The sequence below is a fragment of the Vanellus vanellus genome, assembly GCF_965231255.1.
Source record: "Vanellus vanellus genome assembly, chromosome: 5".
Lineage (NCBI taxonomy): Eukaryota > Metazoa > Chordata > Aves > Charadriiformes > Charadriidae > Vanellus > Vanellus vanellus.
The window spans coordinates 80,059,933-80,076,875 of record NC_138910.1 but is presented as its reverse complement, the minus strand read 5'-3'; the positions used below and the strand labels follow the sequence as shown (position 1 = coordinate 80,076,875).

Sequence of the window (16,943 nt, the reverse complement as noted above, 5' to 3'; positions counted from 1 at the left end):
CAGACAAAAGCCAAGCCAGAAGTTATAAGAAGTAATTTTTTAGCCAACTGCACTGAATTCAGGTTCTCAAGAAACAATCTTTCAACGGTTATGATACTGCAGCAGGGAATGTACTGAGGTTTCTTTTGACTGGCATTAAGTCTACTTTGTGCTAAAGCTATTCTGTACATTGAAAGAGATGAACTGCCAGTGAAGAGGACCTACAAGGCTCAATCTGAAGAAAAGGGTGGTTTTGGTTGTGGGAAAGCCTGGGAACCCTTGAAGAGTGATACCTGATGCTGGGCAATGCCATCCAACTGCATGCAGGGTTACCAGACCACAGGTGTACCAAGAAGCGCGTTAAGAGTAAACGGAGAAAAGCAATGAGCAGCTCAGGGAGGGATCTCTGAGCAGATCTCTGCCAAAAATCCTGCTACTGGAGCTCTGAGTGACAAACCAGGCTTCAGAAGCAAGCACTACAAAACAACGTACCTGTGTGTATTCCCCATGCTGTTGAGAGTAATTAAAATAATTTTCCATTGCATGTTGTGATGTAGTTCCCTGAGACGCAGCAGCATCCACGACGTTGTTCGAAAGTCCGGTCTGCTGTGGTGGACTGGAGGCTTTGCTGGCAATTGCTGCTCATAACATAAAGAATACATGGTTTGTATAAACACATGGTTTGTATAAACTGCACAAATTAGGTTGTACTCTCGTTTAGCAATATTTTGGGATTAAACCAGAAATTTGCTACCTCAGATTAGGCTATGCTCAAAATTAATCAGCGCTACTAATAATTGGAAGGCTTTCTAGAAGTTTGCCTTCATCAGTCAGCCCTTTAACTCTGAAAATTTACCCTTCCCAAATAAAATTATGATGTAATCTATCCTGATAGCTAATATTTTAAGACAGACCACAAGATTTCCTTAAAGATAAGTGCTTTGGTCACTGGAATTACCTGCCAAACAGAACAACGATTTGCCACACACTGGTCAAGGAAACTTGCAATTAAAACCGCTAAGCGTTTGCTTACCTGGAAGACATATACCAGGCAACACACTGGCCAAATTCAAGTAGGGGTTGGTACTGAGACGTATTTCTTTTGGTGGTTCTCCTAGCAGCGAAGTCTGTTTTTTCAAGGGAGTCTGCAAAACAATTGAGCAGGGCAGTTTGCAATATATTCACACAACGTTTGTCAGAAATAAGGTAAGTGTCTCACCAGGTTTTTGAAAAAAGCTTAGCCCTATGAAATGCAACAGGAAAACTTTTAAAATAAATACTGGGGACAACTATCTGGACACACTGCCTGTATTTTTTTTCTTGCCAAATAATTTTGTAGGAATGTTTCTCTTTAGACTGTAAGTTACTAAAGGATATTGAAAAACAAACAAAAGAAAACTTTTTACATTCAAGTGAAGGAATAATAATCCCCGCAATGACTCCAGATGCAGGGAGTTAGCATGAAGTACACGGCCAAGACAAAATCAACTCTTTTCACCCCGAGCCACAAGCAAATAAAGGACAAATGAAGCCCGGACTGGAAAGATGACACTGTCTGCAATGTGGCATTACAGCACATCTTACTGATCACTCTATTTATAAGCCCGTATTTAAAAGGGGAAAAAGTTTATGAGTGGAAATGAAGCGTCAGGACTGACTCACTCCTCCAAACCCCTAGAAGTGTTCCCTACGAGGGACTACGAGGGGTACGCTACCAGCTTACAACTCCTTACGTTAGAAAAAAACACCAGAAACAAGGATGAAGTAGCTATAGCAAGTTACACAGCTTGTCTGAAATACATAGCTCAGAGATGTTAATACAGTATTCTACTCTATATCTATTCATTTTTTCAAAGCCCATTAAGGGAAAAAAATCCATTATTTTATTGGATTCATTTTATTTTCAGTAAAATAGTATTAATCAACAACTTTTCAAAAAGTGAGACCAATTTTTAAACACAAAAAACTGAGTGCGGAAATTCTTCACCTGCATGCAAAAGCAGGCATCTAAGACAGTATGACCATTCAGTATCGGCATACAGACTGTGGCTGTCTTGTCAAGGAAGTAATTTTTGCAAACTGGGCCTTCTGTCTACTGGTGCAGAAAAGGAAACAAATCATCCACCAGGATTTCAAACAAGAACTTTTCCTGATAAACAATATTCATAATAAATGAATTAACTAGTCTTCTAAAGTTTTAATAACATTTCCTTTTAAATAAATGAAATGCTGAAATAAAACACTGGTTTTATATAAGTATACACATACACCCTATGTACCCTATCCATGTCTATCTATACATAGGTAAAATCCCACTTCATTACAGTAAAAAGTGATTTAAAAATCAAAAAGTGTACTTTCTGAAGTAGGACCAAAGCTGTAAAAGCTGTCTAACAAAGGCAGACACCAATATTGCATATAATCTGATCACTTTAGATGCTTCAGAAAATATGTAGGAAAATCACAGATCTGATCTGAATTATGAACAAGTTTCCCCATAAAGGCCGAAGTATTTATGTATATTATTAAAAAAAGCAAATTCTGTTAACGACAGGAAATAACTTCTGAAAAAAAAAAAAATAGACCATTCTGGTTCAATTTAAATCCCATCCCATCCCATCATCCTCCCACCCTCTATTCAAGGGAATAAATATTAAAATGGATACAGACTAAGAATGTGTCAGTTATGGCTAAGAGGCTATGGATTAAAAGGGGAAAATTCACACACACATATACACGCGCACACACACACCACCTGGCAACCCAAAGGCCCTACAAACCACCAGAATTGCTCCTGATTAGTCATGAAATTCAACCCCAAGTTCAATTTTCAGTCTTTAAAAGGGACATTGCCCTTGAGATAATTTCATCATCAAATACTATGAGGCATACACATGGAAAAAAAACCCTCCAGCATTGTAAAAAGATTCCTTTGTTAATTCATTTGGACCACCAAAGAGCATTATTGTTCTCTCCCTATTATTCATAACTGAAATGACCTTAAAATGTCTCATGAATGATCCTGTGATCCAGCAAATTTTGTAGTGAAGAACTTCAACAAGCAGTTGCAGTTAACTCTTAAGCGTGTTAAAATAAAAAGGAGATATTCCATGTTCCTTACCCCCAAACTTGTATCAGTACTTTTTAGTTGATTTTGTTGTTTGGCATGTCCAGCCCGCAAAGCTCCCGCAGAAAGATTTGTTAAGGTCTGATGATAAGGCTGTGATCCCGAGACAACCGCTTCGGTAGTTGATTGTTTATCTGGAGCATTATTTTGCCCTGGTATAGCTTGTCCAACAATGTGCTGATTCGGAAAGAATGGCAGCATGCCCATCCCTGCCGCTGCTGCTGTTTGAATTGGAGTCAGATTAGATGCTGCAGTCAACCATAAATGGAGAAACTTTTCTGTTCAACAAGATTTATCAGTACATTTTGTTTGTGGTTTTTACTAAGTGATGAGAAAAACATTTAGAGATCTATTTTACAGCTCTCCCAGAAAACCCGATTCTGATGATAGTTTTTGTTTGCTCCTGGGATGGTAAAAGAATAACTCTATTTAAAGCTAATACAATAGAAGCAAACCCTGACTTTTCTGAACATTCACTATGATAATAAGTTACTTAGCGTTTCCTGTCACTTTCAAAAAAACCTGTGGATGACATCCTAGATGATCCTGTATTGGAAGAGAGGGGAAAACCCTCACCTCAATAGGCATTAGTAAAATTCTTTTTACAAACAAAAGAGCTAGAAAGTGTTCTCCAAAATTAAAATGATATTCAGAATAGGTTTCTTCCCCACTCTGCTCCCCACAAAAACTTCTCCTTGCTCCTGGTTACTACCATTACTCAGACCACATTTAGAATTTCCTCTCAGTGAAGGAAACAAAAAAGATGTAACAAGCGGTATCACAACTGATCTTTCCTCATAAAGATTGGAGGACATCACTGGTGCAGAAATTTGCATTCAAAATTGATGTCCGTTACAGACTGGATGTTAAAGCTCTATTGCTTAATGAAATGAATGCAAAAAAACTATTTGTGGTGTCTCTTCAGCTACTCAGATTTATCTGCTTTGAAACAAGCAGCCCCAAAATTTTGGTCCTAAATGAAAACATATTCCAAGTTTACTAAAACCAGTAGTAACTGAGCAAGCAGAATATTTAACAACCTGCAAGTATTCAACCAATGCCACAGAGTACTCTTTCTTCCCTGCCAAACAGATGAGAGAAGCCAGGCAACAAGGCAAGATATTTCAAGTTTGTTTCTGGCTTAAACCAGCAGGTTACAGTTAGTTATATAGATATATAACCTGTTACCTTGCTAGCTATATAATGTGCATTATTGTCCAGCTCTCCGCCTACCTTACTGTACAGTGATAACAATCAACATGTTATTGCTTTTGCTACAGTGGGAGAAAGTAAGATGCATAATTTCAAGCTGAGCATTTCTACTGATTTGGTATGAAATAAAATGTCATTTACACTTAAGAGCTTCTCCACGGGTTCCCATGCCTGAACTCACTGATGGCATTACCCCTATTCCCAGTACTGTCTGAAGTAGCATTGTTGGAGGTTCTCCCAGCAAACCCGGTTTCTATAAGGAAGAATAGAAAACTGTGTAAATGATTAAAATAATCTGTCTGTAGCTATTTTTCTTACAACTTTCACATTCAGTTAATCTTTTTTAGACACATTAAACTTAAATTATACTAGATGAAAAAATGTATTTGTTTTAGCAGTTACAAGAACGTCCAAAGACAAAGCTAAAGCGATGACCTTACACTATTAGCCTGAAGGTTTTCAATCTTCATCAGCTGCTGCTGCGGCAATGGTAGGTGCGCAGGGCTCTGCAGCAGTAAGTTAGATGTACTTCCCAGAATCGAACTCTGTGAAATGATAAAAAAAAGTGTTAGTGGACAGTCATGGAAAACAGTACATTCTTCAAACATTTTCAGATGATACTGCTGGAAGAAATTTAAATATAGCAAAGTAAAATAACTATTTCCTCCACAGAACTAAATTTTTGCTTCATTCATAGAAAATTATTTCAAGTTCTGTTAACTTCTCTTCCTCCTAGCGCTTTTTTTCACAAGTATGCTTTCTGATGGCTTTTAAAGGATCAAGAGTATACTCCAAATACAATCCAGACACCATTGCAGTCCCTGTGTCTAAACCACCAGGAAAAGCTACATGTGTTTGAAGTCTCTGCAGACAGACTAGATAGGGGAGTTACCTACAGTGCCAGTAAGAAAGATGAGACACAAGGACTTCAGGGAACTACGAGCTGTATGAATAAGGACTTCATTGTTTGTTAACATTTGCATTGTGCCTTGCATTGCAATTCTAATACATAATCTCTGCCAAATATCTACACAGTTCACAGGCCTCAACTGCAGCCGGCAGGGACTCTCATCCCTTGCTTTACAGTCACCAAACAGTATCTTCATTTTCAAAGAGGAATATCCAGATATGTTTTTCCCCTCTTTTTTTGTGGCAACTATCTACATGAAATTCTATTCCAGAACCGTTAAAAAGCTTACAAACCACAGCGCCCATGCATTTTCAAGTCTATAAAATGCTAATATTTTTCATTCAAAAATTCTGGACTTATTTGCCACCAGAATTAAGCCACTTAATCAACAACTTTGGGGCACCATGTTCAGACTCTGCTACTGGTATATTCAGCATTATGTGCTCCAGCTAGCACAGTGGCTTAAAAGAAACCTTATGTCCACTCTGGATGACAAAAACCACATTATGATTCACACTAGCTGAACAGGCTTGAAACTGTCTTTCTGGCAGCAGCTCCTGAGCATGATTTGCCAGGCAAAATATAGGTTGCTTTACAAACCCTTCTGTACAGCAGTGCAAGAATAGATAAATGGGACACTGACTGTGTCAAATCACGACAAGTATAGCCTTCCTCTTTTTTTTTTTTTGAAATCTCCTACAGAGGAAAGATCACCAAAACCAGGTAATAAAGATGGAACCTAAAAAGAAGACAGCTCTCCCAATGCACGGCTTTGCAGATTTTGCAGCCTCCTGCAAAACACCTGACAAATATTTTCAAGCCTAGGTTGTATCTCTGTGTGGTAGGGTCAAATTCCCTAGGGAAAAACCCTCTATGCCTATAATATGGTCTTCTTGACTCAGAAATGTGCAATTTAAAACAAAAACGTGCCACATCTAGATTAGTTATGCATCTGCTATTTTAGTTGTCTTAGTGATTTTCAGTAGAAATTATCCAGGGTTGTTTATTGTCACCAATACCAGTGGTTGCTCCTTCTAAACTTGGTTAATTCAACAAAGGAAATGTGTTAGTTCAATTGCAAAACTTTCAGAAATACAAGAGTGGAAACTGTTTGTTTAGAATCTTCAAAAGAAATTCTCTGGTTAATAAAAATTTAATAAACTGCTGGATGACTGAAGAAAACACATCACTGAGAAAGTCTAAAACGCATTATTTTGGCATGATAATTGTAACTAAGAGAAATTAAAAGAAGTTGAAAGTCATGCTACCTCTAGAGTTGAAAGATTACTGGATGAATAACCCTTTTGTTTGAATTCTCCCCTGTTGAATTTTTTTTATCAAAAATATTTTATAATATTGTGGCATAATCATCCTAAAAATATTGTTTCTTCTCATTATATTACTTTAAAAAAACCTTGAATATAAGATAGCAAAACCAAGATACACCAGAAGCTGAACCAGTGTGGGACTGGGGAGGTGGGGAGTTAAGCCAAGATGGTCTCTGTTCCTCTGTCTTGTGACAATACTGAATTTCAAGACAATAAAAATAGTGACCTGGTTCTCTGGCTTTAGAGAATACTCTGAAATAAGTCACTGAATAACAGAAAAATGTGACTAATAGAAGAAATGGGGATAATCAAATCACTGTCAATAAAATTCAGGCTATTAGACCAGGTTTGGAGCTAATTAAATGACAGGAAGCTCCCTGGAAGAGCATTAGACTTGTAAGTCTCTCTAAAGAGAAAACACTAACTTGTTTGACTGCAGTGCTCTTAAGCCAAAAAACATTGGATCATCATCAATCACACTGTTAACTGTGTAAAACATGCCTGTCTCCAGCTGTGATTAGAAAACATTCACATTGCCTTCCAAGGAAGCACAGACTCTCCAAGGCTGAAGAGAGAGCAGCAGTAAACTAAATATACCAATTGAAAATGTCATTTAAGTAAAAGAAGTACAAGCAAAGAATTTTTTTTTTTTTTCGTTGTACAGGACAAAAGCAACTCACTTGACAGGGTAAAATTAAGTAGCATTTATTCAAAGTGAATATATTCACCTACCAATTTTTAGCAGAAAAAAAAACAAAAACAGAAAAGCTGAATATACTTAACATACGGAGTATCTCTGCATTTTAATTTGGTCTTTTTTAAGATCTTTAAGTCTGTGTTTGCCAAAAGAGCAGAAATAACAACTAATACTTATGTGGATTTTTTTTAAATGGGAATTTCTGAAACTTCAGATATAGGAAGTCAAAGCGATTGACTCCAGTCCCTCACAGGCACTTAGGAAAATCCCTGCCACGAATATTAAAGGCAAATTTTGGCTCCTGGCATAGCTGGAGAAATCTCTGACAGAACCTGAGTAATGTGCTCTAGGCAATCCTGCTTTAGCAGGGGAGTTGGACTACATGATCTCTAGAGGTCCGTTCCAACTCTGAAAACTCCGTGATTCTGTGGTTCGTGATTCTGTGAACCTCAATACAAGACGGAGGCCCGGCAGGCTGCTGGCCAAGTGCACTGCTGCAAGGAGGAGTTCTGGTGCGGGTGCTACTCTACCATATTCTCATCTCCAACTTCTAGGGCAAATTCATCCCAACCATCATTTACAGTATCTTTCAGAAATTCTGATGTCCATCTGGAATTACAGATACTCTGAAAACACTTTAAACAGCTTATAACCTTAAGGTTTTTTTTGACTAAGAAGTAACATCTGCAAATCAGTATTTTTTATAGCATATATAGCACATTTTGGTCCCTGCAAGCTTTAAAATGAAGATAACAATGCCAGCTTGTTGGCTTGAATTAGATAAAACAATCAAGTCTCTATAGGAAGCATGTATGAGCAGCTCCAACAGAAACAGGTGCGCCATGATCCTGGAGCTCTAATTTAAAGAGGATTTTTTTTGCCAGTAATGGCAAGTTGTCTCTACATTGGCAGGTGTTAGCAAATCAAAAGCTCAGTTAAGATAAAATAACTCACCTGTGGATAGCAAGCACAGTCTGCTCTTACATCCCCATAGGCATCTCATAATAGAGTGCTTTTCCTAAAGTCAGCTTTAACGAGAACACTTCATTTTAGTTGTAATTTCTTAAGACTTTGAGAATATTTTCATGCTAAAATGTCCACAAATATCTATTTTGACAAAAATTATTTTGCCACATACCTGATGAACTTTATTCAACTGCAAAAAAGGTGGCCCAACTGCTGAATTTATAAGGTGAGGTAAACCTGCAGATGCTCCAAGAACTGTTTTAGAAACACAAGAACACATTGTAGTGTTTTGTAAGTCAGGCAAGTAAAGATCTTTATAAGAGTTATTCTCTATTTTTCAGATTTGGTTTCCATGAAACTTTCCAGTGTACTAAAGGCCACTGTAACGGAACCTTTCAATACACGTAGCTTTGATCTGCAATTAACAGCACACGAGAGATCAAACCTACTCTCAAGGTGCTCCTCTAAAGCTGAGAGTTGCACTCAAAGATACAGAAATGCCTGCAGCTGACTGCAAGAACACAGCATTATCTAAAGTGCTTTGAAACTTCAGCATTAGCTAAAGTGTTTCTTCACTAAAGTGTTCACTTCACACACTATTTCTGTTTATCTTCTGTCAGTAGATTATGTCACAAACTCCAGCTGTCCCCCACCTGACTCTTCCAATTACCTGTTCTCATTCCTGTTCCTAATACTTTCACCATTTGAAGTGTAGTAAGATTGGTTTTAGTATGTTTATTCACATCCATCCTAATAATGAGAAAGCAGATAAATGTTTCTGGCTAATGCCGTTATGAAATGCTGAGTAGGACTATGGTAGCATCCAAGTGGATAACGATTTACATTGGAAACAACAGGAGAAAAACTCAGGCTGCAAAATCTACAATCAGATTTCAACTTTCCATTTTAACAATGTCTGCAAAAGACATTTCATTTTAAACCCATTTCTAATAGAAATACTCAGCGACCACAGAGTTAGTGTGAGGACATTTTTAGGTAACACTAAATTTTACCCAGACGTAATACTGTAGCAATCAATTTCTTGCTTTCGCTTTCATAAAATGTGAGTCTACACAGACACACTGAAACAGTGTCTGCACAGATTTTAAAATCTGCTTCTCTCTGTTGCTGAAAGCAAAGTTCACCAAGAACAGGGTTTGGGTTTTTTTAACTCAGTTTTAAAGCAACTTACCGGGTTTAACAGCATGTCCACGCAACTGGGGCTGCAGTAGCATTTGCAACATTGCTGGATTATTAAAACTTTTCATAATCTGCACTGGATTTGGCTCTGGAAGCAAGCCTTTCCTATTGTTCCTCATCTCCAATTAAAAGAGATACAAAAATGTTAGAATCAGGAGAAAACAAAGAATACATTTAAACTCCTCAAACTTGTGTGATGATAAGGTACATACTTCATTTTATGCGGAAAATAATCCCAACATGTCCTTCCCTGTTTCCCACTCCTTTCCATGCTCCTTCTCCCTCAAATGAAGCACCTAACAAACTATTCCCCAAAACTTCAAGCGTATTATTTTTCCTGAGAGACAGTTCTTTTTCCCCTTAAATCAAGACAATGTTATCAATAAAGGAAAATATGAAAGGCACTGTTAACATGAACACCACATACTATTTTACAATAGCACCACTCATCTCTTTTATAAAGATTCAGGCTAAAGCTAGCCAAAGTAATGAGACTGTTCTGCTTCTACTTTTAAGACAGCTTCATGTAACACTTATCACATCCAATTTTCTAGGAAATAATGTGATAAGGCATGTGGGTGTAAAAAGCTTTCTTCTATATCAAGCATGAAATTAAACTATTTCTCCTACCTTGAAATTTATCGTAAAATTGACAAATTCTTGCCTTTCTGTTTTAAACTAAGTTTTAGCTTGTCAAATGACTCTACTTACAGTTACTTCTCTTTTGAACTGGAACAATTTCTCATACAGAAAATTGAATTAACTAAAATCCCAGAGCTATATAAGTATAACTTTGTGTTATCTTATGGCCGTGTTTTACCCTTCATCGTTGCAGAACAGGGCCATGCTTTTCCTAGGAAGGAGAATGAACTGGGCTGACTAAATTAAAAAAAAAAAAAGCAAGCAAAAAAGGCTAATGCTTCCAAAAACCTTGGCTCGTTTTCCTAATGCAAAGCAGCTGAATCCCTCTGACCCATCTCAGGCCACTCAAGGTGTACCAAACTCATTCTGAAAACAGATTCGCAAATATCTTACCATCCTTTGCGCTGCTATAAGTGCTGCTAATGTGCTTCTGCCTGGTGATCCCGGAGCACAGTATGAGACCTGGACTCTCCTTCCTTTGATAGTCATGCCATCGGTGACTTCTTGTACTTTCTCAGCCTGCTCTGCAGTTTCATACTCAACCACTGCAAAGTCACCGATATAAGTATCTTCACCCTGCACAAACTGAAAAAACATTTCACAATACACTGAAGAAAATGCAGAATTTCAGGAACTGCCTCGCAGTATTTTCACCTATCTATCCCTTGCAAAATACTTTGCAAATTGTGGACATCCTATGTTTATGTCAGCACGTTTCTTTCTCAGATGTGCTAGATGTAAGTTGAACATCATAGCTTCATATTATATTTGTCATGCATGCTCATCTACTGGATTTACCACCTTCACTTCAATCTAATCTCATGGAGAACCTGAGCTATGCAACGTATTTAAAACAGATTTTCAGAATCAAGAAGGAATGAGAAGGAAATTGCAAAAACAGCTGTACGCTACAATAATTTTTATTTTGCAGAATAAGAATTATAAACTCATTATTGTTCAGTTTTTAAGCCTACAATAATAAAAATGCCATTCATCAGACTACATGATAGTTGTTGAAACATGTAACAATGCAAATTCCACTGATATATACTGCCTTTTAGGAGAATATGAACTCTCTGGTTGTATTTATTGCCAAGAGAAGATGCCAGACTGATCAATCAAGCAGACTGGAAACAGGCTTATGTGTCAAACAATGCTCTGTCCTTTGTTTGCAGAGTTTTATAGCAGAATGAGCAGATTTAAATCAAACAAAAAAAGGGGGTGAGAAGGGAGGGAATAAAGCTTTGGCAAAAATCTCCAGTCCCAAAATGAACAGAAATGATATACTGATACTAGCTCTAATGTGGAAAAGAGGAAATCTCCTCTAGATTTCACTGGATAAAACCCACCCAGTCCCAACCTTTAGGTCCCACAAACTTATGCCAACAATTGAAATATAAATCTCAAAGATTTTGAAGACAAATAGGGTGGTCAGATTTTTGATGCCACTGTTAAAGACTGGCATCCGGGAAGAGCTCTGGAGAATACACATATTTTTATATATAAATGCACGCACAGATATGTATATGTATGTGTGTGCCTGTCCACATGGAGAAGCATTATATTTTATTTTGGCATCAGTTCAGCTGTACCGATAGAGACCTGAAGTACCTGTGAAAAGAATGGTTTGCAGCTATGGAACATATCGGTGTTTCATGCACAGTTAAAAACTCCCTTAACACGTACAAGTGCAGCTACCAGTATTCTTGCAAACAGATCAGGAATTTTTAAACTTCAAGTAAACAGGTAGTGAAGAAAAGCCCTCTGTCCCTATCTAGGTAACACTGGAGACTGTTATTTCCTGAGTTTAGCTGAGTTTATTTCATGAGTTCAGCTAAGAATTTGAGGTAAAAGATCACATTTACATGACGAAATACGGCATCAGTTACCAGCAGAACCAAGCCATGAAAGCAGCACAAGAGAGCTACGTGAAAGAAGCCATACCAGGAGATGGGCAAAATGCTGAGTGACCCTACTGGAGGAACAATCTAAGTGCAGGAGCCGTGTGAAGGCTGGATTGTCCATGACTAGGAAACAGAAGGAAGAAAGAGATGGTAGTCACAACGACTTAAAATAACAAGAGTGTGAATTAACATTTTAATTCTTTTTCTGAAACGTATTCACTCTTCCAAGTGAAGTTTTCCAGACAGAGCGCTCCTCCTAGTCGTTCTCTATTGAAATTCCCTCCCCACCCAGATTTCTGCTACCCTGTTGTCGTGGTTTGGGCTGGACTGGCCACTGAATGAACCACAGATGCTCTCTTCAGAGAAGGAAGAGAAGAATGAGAGAGACCTATGGACTGCAAAAGAAACTACACTACTTCAGTGAAACATTGATAATTAATAAAAATAAAAGATAATAATATTAATAAGAAAATAATGAAATATAGACAAAACTGGTATCAAGCTCCCAGGATAACGATCACGTCACCAGCAGGCACTGGAAAAGTCCCAGACTGGACTCTGGAACGCACGGATCGGGATCAAAGGCAGAAGAACAGGCAAGAGTCCTCCACGGATGCTGGCCATTGAAGAAAGAGCGCTGACCCTTTGATCCCTCAGCTTTTACACTGAGCATGAGACAGACGGGATAGACTACCCTGCTGGTCAGTTTTGGGTCATCTGTCCTGTCTGCTCCTCCCTGCAGGTGCCACCCCTCTAAGCTCTTCCACTTTTGACCCTCCAACCTTGCAAACAGCAAAGTTAGCTGGCCTGGGTTGTTAGAGCAATCAGTATAAGCAAGAGCTTCTCTGCATACCATTCCTTGGCATCAACTATAAACATTAGGCCTTATCACTGCCAGAAGCAGACACTGTCTGAAAAATATCCTGTTAATTAGTTAGAAGAGACTTAACTGAAAAGTAAACTTACTGAAAAGAAAATTGGTTCTGTTTTACCTCAAACCAGGACACCTGTCCTCTCTTAGTTTTCCTCTTATACCTCTACCCATCAGGTCATACCCACGCTTTTTCCAGTTTCTTGTGTCTTCCTCCCTCTCCTTTCTTTGTATTTAATTTTTAGGTCATCGCACTCATAAACCCATAATTAATTAGCACTACTGTGATAAGAATTCATCCACTGTCCTCCCTTTTTCATCTATCAAATCTAAACTACTAGTCTACCTACCTCCACCCTCCTATCTTCTCTCTCTGGAGGGCTGCTTCCCACTTCCCCCTTTAGCCCATGGGGTTTGCATCCATCACTCGCCCATGGCTCTGGTCTGCAAACCAGCACCTCTGCTGCCTCTCTCCCCACCCTCAAGGCAGAGCCTCCCTTACCAGTCAATACCTGTGGGACGCCCAGTGGAAACATGAGGCCTGACTGAGAATAAACCACGTTTAATCTCTGAGAATCACTGAGAATAAATCATAAGTAAACCTATTTTTCTTCTATTACCATACTACTACGATCTACCTATTAGTCTATTACACAGATGTTGTGGTTTATACAAGTGATAGGTAATATAAGAACATGCCAAGAATGTTTTCTTTGATATATTTTTGACTGGGTGCCTATTTCCCAACTCAAAAGCATACTGTTTAATCTCTGTATTTTATAGAAACATGTATTTAGTGACATTTACTGATAGAACGCATACACAAACAGACTCTCCTCACCTACACCAGGTGTGACCCATGTATCATTATGATTTAAGAAGGAAGGTAGAAGTCAATTTTTAAGTGCACAGTGGAATACTGTTAGTGAAAACCATCTTTATCAAAGCAGCCTGCTAATCTTTGAACTTTAGAGTTTTAAAAGAATGTTGAAAAATTGTTGGGGGAGCTGATAACAGCCTCCAGATTATCTGACAGCTGGAAAAATGCCCTGAAGTAAAGGACTTTAAAAGATCAATCTGTTCAGCTAATTAAACAAAGATTGAGCAAGAGACTTGATTACAGCATTTAATACCTTCTTACAGGAAGAAAACAGTGGGGAGGAAAGGCTCCTCAATCCAGTCACCAGTGAGGTGAAGCTGAAGCCAGATACATTCAACTGAGAAAACAGACACAAGCGCAAAACAACAAGGGACGGGCAATTTCTGGAAAGAGTTACTTACAATTTAGGCATCTCCTGGTGTATTTGGATGACACAAGTATAAGGATGTGCTTTAGCCAACTACAAATATTTAGGGCTCGAAAAGAGCACTAGGGAAAATGTGATGGCCTGCAGGTGGTCAGACTAGACAGCCTGATGGACCTTGCGGTCTTAGATGCTGAGAATCTCTGGTTACTTATCCCTGAAGCTAATCCCTAAGCAGCCTTCCAAGACACTTAAGGGAAAAAAAAAAAAAAACAACTGAAATCATACCTAACTGTGTGACTATAAAGCAAGCTTTCTTTTTACTGCCTGTTTATGGTACGCCAGTCTGCACCATTTCTATGAGCAACATTTCACTTGTGGTCTAGTATCTCGCAAGCCATGATGATGAGAAGGAAACCTTTACACTTGGAAAGGCTAGTAAGGATCTACCTCTTCTGTACCTGCTACCTTTTCAAAAGATGTACCACTTCTACAACTGGCAAGCCCAGCCAGCTATGAGATCCCAAGCCTACATCTTCTCCAGTTAGGGAAAAAACACATTAGATATTTGCAGAGGTTTCTTAAATATATTAATTACATACACACACATATATATATTCTTCATCATCTAAACTGTTGTACTTGTGGTATTCATACACCCTAACTTTCCTTACTGAGCAATAAATCCATCATCAACATTTACTTTAAAAGCTCTCTCAAGATATTTCTAAAATTATTTTCAATAAAATACAGGAGGAGGTGATGTCTTATAAACATTTTATTGGCGCTTCACAGGAGTGGTCTTCTGCAGAATTCCCAGATGACATCGACCACTCACTGCCAATAAAGCATCTGTACCACATCATTTATCGCAATGCAGATGCATAATCATTTACTACTTAAATGAAAAATAAAAATCACGACCATGATCTTCCAAAAAATACAAATTCAACATACCTGGCAGAAAACAGGTTTATACTTTAGTGAGAAAGCTTGGATCAATTCTTTTGGATCAGTGTAGTCTTTTTGAAATGTATCTACACAAAGGCACTTGGAGTGAATAAGATTTGTCGTCAGCTGGTTCACATCCATCCACTGTGCAAAGAGAGTGTTCTTGTCTAACTGTTTCCCCAGAAGTTCCAGTCTCGCCTTTGCAGCAGAGTCCTTCTTCATATATTCCACAAAGCCATAGCCCTTTGAATGGCCAGTAACTTCGTTATAAACCAAAAAACACCTCTCGACATTGCCATATGCACGCACAAGTTCTTCAAACTCTTCTAATGTAAATGAAATGGGCAAATTAGTAATGCACAGCAAAGCATCCGTTGGTTGGAGTTGCACGGATATTTCTTTTCCCCGAAGAGAATACTGGTGAAATTTCCGAATTGCGTTTTGAGCCTGCTCTCCATTTAACAGAGTAACGAATGCTGTAAGAGACCAAAACAAGTTACATTACCAACCACAGCTTCTCTCCAGGTATAGAGGTAATTAACATACCTCTCCCTTCCCCCAAACCCCACCAGCTTAAGTCACAGGAAAAATAAGAGTTTGGTATTTACCCTGAAGATGCAATAGAGACATATGCTGCAATATATATTTTAAAATTTGACATTATTAACTGGACATTACGAGTAATTAACTGGAAGACTGACTATAGAAACACAGATAAACACAACCTCACTACTTGTAACACAACAAAACTTTACATTTGGGAAACAAAAAGCAATTAACTTTTCTACTGAAGTGAACACATTATTGATTCTAGCAAATTACTTCGAAGACAGCATCCATAAATTCTCACTTTGGGGTTAACGGCTCTTTTTCGGTTTTTCACTCGTAAAGCATTTCACACAATGACACAATCAGAGACTGGTTTAGGTTGGCAGGGACCTCTGGAGGTCACCAAGCAGGGCCACCCAGAGTTAGTTGCCCATGACCATGTCCAGATGGGTTCTTAGTATCTCCAAGGATGGAAACTCCACAGCCTCTCTGGGCAACCTGTAACAGTGTGTGGTGACCCTCACAGTGAAAAAATGTTTCCTGATATTCAGAGGGAAACTCCCGTGGTTCAGTTGGCTCCTGTTGCCTCATACCCTGTGCATTAAAGAGGATGCAATAGTCTGCCGTGAACCATGCAGAGGGAAGCTAATTCATGTGTTTTCTTCCAGTGATCAAATGAAATGCACAGCACAGGGCAGTCCTGGGCAAAAACTTTGGTTCATTTCACGGACAGACAGTCACAAGTCTTTCACTTCACACAGAGATACCCTCAGCATTGCCAGCCACTCATGAACGCAGGGTTGGGCACTGGCACTTGTCTTCAATGCCAAACGTGTGAAAGATCACCTTCAGAAAACTCAACAAGCATCCTTCTTCCAAAATACCCTTCACACCCACAAATCTCAGCAGCAAGTACCACCCAAATCTTTAAAACAGGGCAGTGGCGAGGAACTGCTGCTTTTAATTCTCTTTGAATCTTTGCTGAGCTGCTCTTCTTTACGTTGATCCTACAGCTACTTCATTTCCTTCCCCAGAACTACCAATTCTTCTTTTCTGTTTCATTTTATTGTTTATTTAATCATGTCTTCTCATTTGACTGGTGGAAAGCGGTATCACATGGATGAAGCACTAACTCCAGGTACCAGTCCTGGTGACGTCATGGCCACATCACAGCCAGTAGACAGCTCGTGGTGGTCCATGTGACAAAGGGGTTGGTGACATGGTTGGCCCCAGATGGGTATAAAAAGGGCTACGTCAGCCTATACTGGCAGATGAGAATATGGGCAAGCAAAGATTTAAAGGCTCTACAACACCCATCGCATCCATACCTTGTCATCATCCTACAGAGAGCCAGAAAGTGCTC

General features: G+C 38.7%; 1 protein-coding gene across 1 annotated transcript in view; it reads right to left on the bottom strand.

Annotated features, from left to right (window-relative positions):
* Window positions 1-16,943, bottom strand: part of RAVER2 (ribonucleoprotein, PTB binding 2) — a gene marked incomplete at its 5' end in the record, with an annotated part of 36,805 nt that overhangs the window by 6,042 nt on the left and 13,820 nt on the right. The window contains 9 exons of the mRNA XM_082483608.1: window positions 472-617; window positions 1,013-1,124; window positions 3,101-3,354; window positions 4,460-4,571; window positions 4,759-4,863; window positions 8,392-8,474; window positions 9,412-9,538; window positions 10,455-10,646; window positions 15,038-15,507. Of these exons, the coding sequence (XP_082339734.1) occupies window positions 472-617; window positions 1,013-1,124; window positions 3,101-3,354; window positions 4,460-4,571; window positions 4,759-4,863; window positions 8,392-8,474; window positions 9,412-9,538; window positions 10,455-10,646; window positions 15,038-15,507 (1,601 nt within the window). The remainder of the gene's footprint in view (window positions 1-471; window positions 618-1,012; window positions 1,125-3,100; window positions 3,355-4,459; window positions 4,572-4,758; window positions 4,864-8,391; window positions 8,475-9,411; window positions 9,539-10,454; window positions 10,647-15,037; window positions 15,508-16,943) is intronic.